Genomic DNA, 8,245 nt, shown 5'->3' with positions numbered 1-8,245 from the left:
ATGACTATATCCTTTTTGTGTCACGTGAATACATGTATCCGGTTTTGCGCCGTATTGCATGTACTGTTATTGTAGTTTTTTTTTCAATCAGGTTTCGATAAAATTTCGACCAACAGGTGCAAATTCGTCCTGGTCGATTTCGAGCGAGGTCGTGGATGAAAATTGTGCTCGAGATAACAGAAAACTTCACAGTTTATAGTCAACTTGTGTTATTATGCGTTACAAACAAAATGATGACCATAACATTAATCTTGAAAATAACTCAAATTCCGTTTAATGTGTCTAGGGCTAATATGACATTGGTCGCAGAATAGTTCCACAAGCAATTTAGTACATATTTAACCATGACCGATAACCATGTGTGAGCAAAGGCCTTTATCTCTGACATCAATATGGTAGAACTGCGCACATAATTCTTACAAATCTTAACCATTGTAATAATAATAACCAAGAGTTCAAATATTGGAATGAAGCTTAAAAACATGTAACCATGGATAATATAAGCTCATGTAAGGCCCATAACTCTGGTTAAGTTGAAAAATTTCAATGGTGACGCCATTCACAATGATCCATTAACATATTCCCATTTAACTCAATATGTTTTTGTGAGAATCCATTGTTCCTAATTATGTGCAAAAAAAAATGCAAGAAACTCTCAGATTTTGCCCAGGAACGGTAGTTGTGAAATAAATTATACGTTTTCTGAAGAATGCCCTTATGCAGATTTGAAAATGAATAACTGAAAAACAACAACACACAAATGTATATTATGAAATTCACTGAACTTCTTTCAACGAATATCATAAATACTTTACGCAAACTATCGTGCTATATATTTAAAAGTTTTAAAATACGACAAAATACATACTATAATTAACACTTTTCTCCAAATGTAACATGTAAAGATATATCGGATATGATATGGATATCTTAAAAATTCCTCGAATAAGGCAATGCTTCTATAAATCATTATTCAACCAAATTAACATTTTCACTTGTAAATTTATTGTTGAAAATAATATATATATTCAGTTGGAAATTGTATTGGATTGTATCATCTCACATTCAATTTTTAATCGTATTGAAAATATATATGTGTCTGATATAGAAATTGATGAAAATTGTAAGAAAAGTATTATCATTGTGCATACCGGAAATGTTTTATTCTCTATATTATCGTTTGAAATATGTATTACTCATGGGCTTTAAGCTTAATTATAGTGAATAAACTATCTATCTATTTGTATATGGTTTTGGCATTCACTTGTACTGGTGCTCTCATTTTACTATTAACGTTACAAAAACATGCACGTTATTTATATTTCATATAACCGCTCTTTATTCATCGTGGTCACTTTATAAAAGTAGCCATCTCAAACTGACGCAATCACCGTGCAGTGAATGGCGATTCAACAAGGATAACAATGGAAAATATTTATTGCAAAAATAGAAAATCAAACATAACAAAACAGCAATACGATGTATATACATGCCTAACATGACATGTTAACCCAGATGTCTACGCACATGTTTGTGGAAGCACACAATAGTGATACAGGAATGGCAAATGTAAATGATATCAAATAGAATTATAACCAAAAAGTTGTGTTTCCAGTAAAAACAATAGCATAGATGGTACATGATAAAAATATGCCAAAATGGGCTAACGATATGCTCGTAGAGCATCATATAACTTTTAAACAAGATGTGACATGAGCTCAAATGTGTGACACTATGATACGAAAAGGATTTTGGAGTAGTTCCATACGCCAGTGTAACACGTGTTATAACACGTGTTAACAGATGTGTTTGTTGAAATAGCATAATGAATGGTGTGTTTTTTGTTGTTGTTTTTTTTTGTATAAATGTCTGTTATTGTCTTATATTTATATTCACAATGATGTGTTAAGTCAAACATTTATGTAAACATTACAAACATAGCACGCATTGATATCATACACAAATCAAATGAATTGTTAAACAAATATCACGTAATATTAAAACGTAAGCGATCCGGAAGAAAACATCCAGAGATCATCTCCTCCAAATGTGGTTGGGCGTCTTGCAGAAGGACCAGGATTACATCCTTTGATCACGTGACCTAGTCCATCATGCAACAACAACAGAGGCAGGCGAGCAGGCCCAGCAACAAACACTCGGTACTTCTGTCCTTATCCCGGCCCCGTTCTTGTTGGACTCTGAAAACAAAACAAAATTTCAGATTTGTTGAAATTTATATGACCATATATATTCAGCTACTCGTTATTGTACACTGCAGTCGCAAATGTTTGATCTTAGACGACACTAAATACTAAAAATAGCACACTCCGTTTCCAAATGCGACCTGTTGACTACTGACCAAAGTTGTGTTCAGTTATACCTAGCCTAACTCATATGCTTGTTTATACAATAAGATAAACTATGACTCAGCAACTCTGTACTCACTGCTGGGGCTGGGTGACCACAACCGTCTGTCCTTGGCCATAGGGGTAACCTCCTTGTTGGGGGTAACGACCCGGCTGACCTTGCTGGGGATAACCGTGCTGAACATAGCCCTGTGGGGGCTGGCCGTGTGGATGAGGGTAACCGTATCCCTGTGGGCCCTGGGGTGGTGGATAGACGCTGTCACCCCCGTAACCCCCGTAACCGCTATATGGGGGAGGGGGCTCGCCGTATGGTGGAGCACTGGGCTGCGACATGTTACTGTCTGAAAATGATTTTTAAAAAAATACAACATATTTTGATTTTGTTTGAATTTATTGTATGTATCACACACCATAGAATTAAATATTTGAAGGAACCCGTTTTTTATGTAATGACATACAACTTTGAACAAAAAGGGGTATGGTTATGCATATGTCTTTCTATTGTGTGGACATCTGGGTTTACATTATGGTGTGTGTCTGTTTGATCAACGGATGTTTTTGCTGTTAATGCTGAAATTGCCAATAAACTAACATTGGAACTATACATTTATAACCATAAATAAATACATGACTCTTTGAACTTTTTACGTTTGTGTTCATTACTTTTTGCTTTATCTTTAAACACTACAACGACAACGCCCGCCATAATTTTTATTATTTCCGTGTTTTGAATGTGTTCGTTCATATATAGCTTCACAATATGTATGGAGTCTATATGCCCAGAGCCAATCGTAACAACTCGGCCATCTCCGGCAAGCTTCGAGATACTAGCCGAGGAGTTCCGATTGGCCCGAGCCTCTCGGTTATATTTTGGACGCGTTTATTAGCGGATTAGACAAAAGGAGAGAGACAGTTATCGTAGTAATCTAAGATTTTAGCTATCTCGTCGATTCTTATGATTATATATGAAATGTGCTGTTTTAATGTATTTTTTTATGAAATAACTAAGCTTTTCCTAGCTAATTGAAAAAAAATTACTGACATGCCAATCGTGTAACAAATACGGAAATCTGCACAAACACTTATCCTTTGTCCGTAGACCTTGTTTTGTTTGGTTTAACTGGAATGTAAGTATTATTCTTATGTTCAAATATTTGGAAATCACTTAGTTTCAATATCACTCACAATGTTTATTCATAAGTATACATGGCAGCATTGAGGTTAAAATCTGGAACAAGACAGTTTATTGTTGGTATCTGTTTCGAATTCCCTTTGGAACTATTAACTGAACCTGAATGAAAACGTTCATACTTTTTTTGTTTTATATACCTTGTATTTTAAATACAAAAAAAATAAATCTGGCAAACCCCTGAATGACAAAGCCTAACAAGGGAAACTTTTCAAAAACTAACAGAATCATACATCGAATCAGTGATACTGTAATAACTTAGAGGCGCATAATCAAATATATGATATTGTTAGGTACCTTCCCTGTTGATATGTAAGGAATAACGGGGCAGGTGTTCTAATAAGCGCACACATAAATACATACCAGTATATGATATTGTTAGGTACTTTCTCTGTTGATATGTATAAGGCGTAAAGGGGCGGGGGTTCTTATAAGCGCACACGTAAATACATACCAGTATATGATATTGTTAGGTACCTTCTCTGTTGATATGTATAAGGCGTAAAGGGGCGGGGGTTCTTATAAGCGCACACGTAAATAGACACAAGTATATGATATTGTTAGGTACCTTCTCGGTTGATATGTAAAGCGTAAGGGGGCGGGGGTTCCTCTCCTGGCAATCCGAGCTGACTTTTACCTGTAGAAATTAAAAGTGGTTTTTAATATCCATACCCATATGCTATGGGACATTCATACTCGAATGTAGAAATGCAACATATATACTCACATTATATGTAACATGTATAGTACGATGAGAAAGGCAATATATATACTCATATGATATGGAACATGTATACGTTTTGATATTTATATGATATTACTAATATTTACTATTTATTTTTGTGTGATATGTAACATACATACTTATATGAAATGACAGGTAACATTGAGTCTTGTATGATATACAACATTTATACTCATATAATACGAAAACATTCATACTTATATCATAATTATGTAACAATTGTATTTGTATGACTGGAATGATATTTAACAATGATACTTGTATGACAGGTAACGATGATACTTGTATGGCAGTAAACAATGATAGTTGTATGACAGGTTACAATGATACTTGTATGACAGGTAACAAAGATACTTGTATGACAGGTAACAATGATACTTGTATGACAGGTAACATTGATACTCATATGACACGTAACAACGATACTTGTATGACAGGTAACAATGATACTTGTATGACAGGTAACAATGTTTCTTGTATGACAGGTAACAATGATACTCATATGACACGTAACAACGATACTTGTATGACAGGTAACAATGATACTTGTATGACAGGTAACAATGTTTCTTGTATGACAGGTAACAATGATACTCATATGACACGTAACAACGATACTTGTATGACAGTAAACAATGATACTTGTATGACAGGTAACATTGATACTTGTATGACAGTAAACAATGATACTTGTATGACAGGTAACAATGATACTTGTATGACAGGTAACAATGATACTTGTATGACAGGTAACAATGATACTTGTATGACAGGTAACATTGATACTTGTATGACAGGTAACAATGATACTTGTATGACAGGTAACATTGATACTTGTATGACAGGTAACAATGATACTTGTATGACAGGTAACAATGATACTTGTATGACAGGTAACAATGATACTTGTATGGCAGTAAACAATGATACTTGTATGACAGGTAACATTGATACTTGTATGACAGGTAACAATGATACTTGTATGACAGGTAACAATGATACTTGTATGACAGGTAACAATGATACTTGTATGACAGGTAACAATGATACTTGTATGACAGGTAACAATGATACTTGTATGACAGGTAACAATGATACTTGTATGACAGGTAACAATGATACTTGTATGACAGGTAACAATGATACTTGTATGACAGGTAACAATGATACTTGTATGACAGGTAACAATGATACTTGTATGACAGGTAACATTGATACTTGTATGACAGGTAACAATGATACTTGTATGACAGGTAACAATGATACTTGTATGACAGGTAACAATGATACTTGTATGACAGGTAACATTGATACTTGTATGACACGTAACAATGATACTTGTATGACAGGTAACATTGATACTCATATGACACGTAACAACGATACTTGTATGACAGGTAACAATGATACTTGTATGACAGGTAACAATGATACTTGTATGACAGGTAACATTGATACTCATATGACACGTAACAACGATACTTGTATGACAGGTAACAATGATACTTGTATGACAGGTAACAATGATACTTGTATGACAGGTAACAATGATACTCATATGACAGGTAACAATGATAGTTGTATGACAGGTAACATTGATACTCATATGACACGTAAAAATGATAGTTGTATGACAGGTAACATTGATACTCATATGACAGGTAACAATGATAGTTGTATGACAGGTAACAATGATACTTGTATGACAGGTAACATTGATACTCATATGACACGTAACAATGATACTTGTATGGCAGTAAACAATGATACTTGTATGACAGGTAACAATGATACTTGTATGGCAGTAAACAATGATACTTGTATGACAGGTAACAATGATACTTGTATGGCAGTAAACAATGATACTTGTATGGCAGTAAACAATGATACTTGTATGACAGGTTACAATGATACTTGTATGACAGGTAACAATGATTCTTGTATGGCAGGTAACATCGATACTCATATGACATGTTACAATGATACTTGTATGACAGGTTACATCGATACTCATAACATTGATTCTCATATGAGAGGTATCATTGACTCTTATGTTACAGTTTAAAAGTATTTCACATTTATACTTGAATGACTGGAATGGTTTGTAGCATTATTACTAACGTGGCAAGAAATAAGTATTCTCCTATAGAATGTAACATTTATAATAAAATGGACTTGAACATTAACACGCATAAATTAATATATATTTAACATTGACACTCATATGGAATTTAACATTGACAGTCATATAGAATTTAACATTGACACCTATATGGAATTTAACATTGACACTCAAATGGAATTTAACATTGACAGTCATATGGAATTTAACAATGACACCTATATGGAATTTAACATTGACACTCAAATGGAATTTAACATTGACAGTCATATGGAATTTAACTTTGACACCTATATGGAATTTAACATTGACACTCAAATGGAATTTAACATTGACACTCAAATGGAATTTAACATTGTCACTCATATGGAATTGAACATTTTAACTCAAACTTAATGTAACATTTATAATAATATGGAATTTAACATTAACACTCGTATGGAAATTTACATTAACACTCGTATGGAAATTTACATTGACACTCATATGGAATTTAACATTGACACTCATATGGAATTTAACATTGACACTCATATGGAATTTAATTTGACACTCATATGAAATGTAACATTTTAACTCAAACTTAATGTAACATTCAAAATGATACGGAATCTGGCTTTAATATTCAAAAGGAATGTCTATTCATAATAAATTTGAATGAAACATACTCAAATGGCGAGAAACTCTTTTATTCATACATAAATTAGGTAAGATTATAAGTGGCTAAACTTTATCAATGGCACTTTAAATGAATGTTAAAGCCTTATTTGAAAGTGTTTATATCATAATGTATCATAGTGTATCAAAAAGCTTGGTTTGTTTTAACCATTAACGTTAGAACTGTGATTAAGTTCATGAATGTAGACGAAAACTGTCTATATGTTGTGAAAACATGTATAGAAAAGAGGTTAAATACTGAACACATAATGGACGCATAATCTTCAAATAAAATATATATCTATTCAACAGAAAACTTATCATACAAAATATATTAATTGTTTTACCTTAATAATATAAACTACTATCCAAATATTCGTTAGATCCTCTTTTACCTTTAACAGGTAACTTGTTCTCAAATCTTTAAGGTTCCCTGTTGAGAATTTAATTGTTGACTTATCGTCCTATGTTATCAGGTTTGATTTGGTTTAAAGCTTAAAATGGACGGTACATAAATATAAGCTATGGTATACTGCATTGACGTACGTAGGCACATGGTAATGACTTGTATGTACGTGTCCTGTGGATTTATAATGAATACCGACTACATATTTTGAAATGAAATAAACCATGCGTGTCGTATACCTTGGGTGTGATGAATGATATTGTATAATTATTCATAACCTAGAGGTGGGGTCACAAAATAATTAATAATGTAAGAGTTAGTAAACATCTTAATGGTATCTTTCCTCGCGCACAGTCAAAATATGCATACAGTATATATTAAATAAAGGCCGCAGGCAAAGGAAGACCAGATTGCAAGTGATTTTATTATTTTAATTTCATTTTCTATTTATTTGTTTGATAGAGGTATTATCAGAGTAATATCAAGCCCGAGTTTGCGGGTTGCGGTTGAGGTATTCATATACTTGTGTTTTTATTGAATGATTTCGCATTCTTGTTAAACAAAATTGTGCATTCATCAAGAACGGCTCGGAAAACAACAGCACACAATCACCAAAACAGCGTTAGACACTCGGAAAACAACACCATCCAGTCACCAAAACAGCGTTAGACACTCGGAAAACAACACCATCCATTCACCAAAACAGCGTTAGACACTCGGAAAACAACACCATCATTTCACCAAAACAGCGTTGGACACT

At 33.4% G+C, this 8,245-nt stretch overlaps 1 protein-coding gene across 4 annotated transcripts; it reads right to left on the bottom strand.

Annotated features, from left to right (window-relative positions):
- Window positions 1-1,419: 1,419 nt before the first annotated feature.
- LOC128240115 (uncharacterized) lies at window positions 1,420-7,617 on the bottom strand. 4 transcript variants are annotated; one of them, XM_052956623.1, is made up of 4 exons: window positions 7,427-7,617; window positions 4,124-4,181; window positions 2,446-2,707; window positions 1,420-2,198 (listed from the first exon to the last, which is right to left on the bottom strand). In XM_052956623.1, the coding sequence occupies exons 3-4, from the start codon at window positions 2,697-2,699 to the stop codon at window positions 2,102-2,104; spliced, it is 351 nt and encodes a 116-aa protein (XP_052812583.1). In that variant the 5' UTR covers window positions 2,700-2,707; window positions 4,124-4,181; window positions 7,427-7,617; the 3' UTR covers window positions 1,420-2,101. The 4 variants fall into 4 exon arrangements, with proteins under 4 accessions (XP_052812583.1, XP_052812582.1, XP_052812584.1 ...); XM_052956622.1 differs by having other exon boundaries at window positions 4,124-4,192; window positions 7,427-7,616; XM_052956624.1 differs by having other exon boundaries at window positions 4,124-4,192; window positions 7,475-7,606.
- Window positions 7,618-8,245: the final 628 nt, after the last annotated feature.

This window comes from Mya arenaria, chromosome 7 (genome assembly GCF_026914265.1).
Source record: "Mya arenaria isolate MELC-2E11 chromosome 7, ASM2691426v1".
NCBI lineage: Eukaryota > Metazoa > Mollusca > Bivalvia > Myida > Myidae > Mya > Mya arenaria.
Note: the sequence above shows the minus strand (reverse complement) of the source record. Positions and strands in the feature narration are given on the sequence as shown.

What these genes read in the sequence shown, in the direction of transcription:
- LOC128240115 (XM_052956623.1), bottom strand. Translation starts at nt 2,699, where the DNA reads ATGTCGCAGCCCAGTGCTCCACCATACGGCGAGCCCCCTCCCCCATAT. An exon ending in GTGGTCACCCAGCCCCAGCA is followed by an intron (nt 2,199 to 2,445) that starts GTGAGTACAGAG and finishes TTTTGTTTTCAG; the next exon opens with AGTCCAACAAGAACGGGGCC.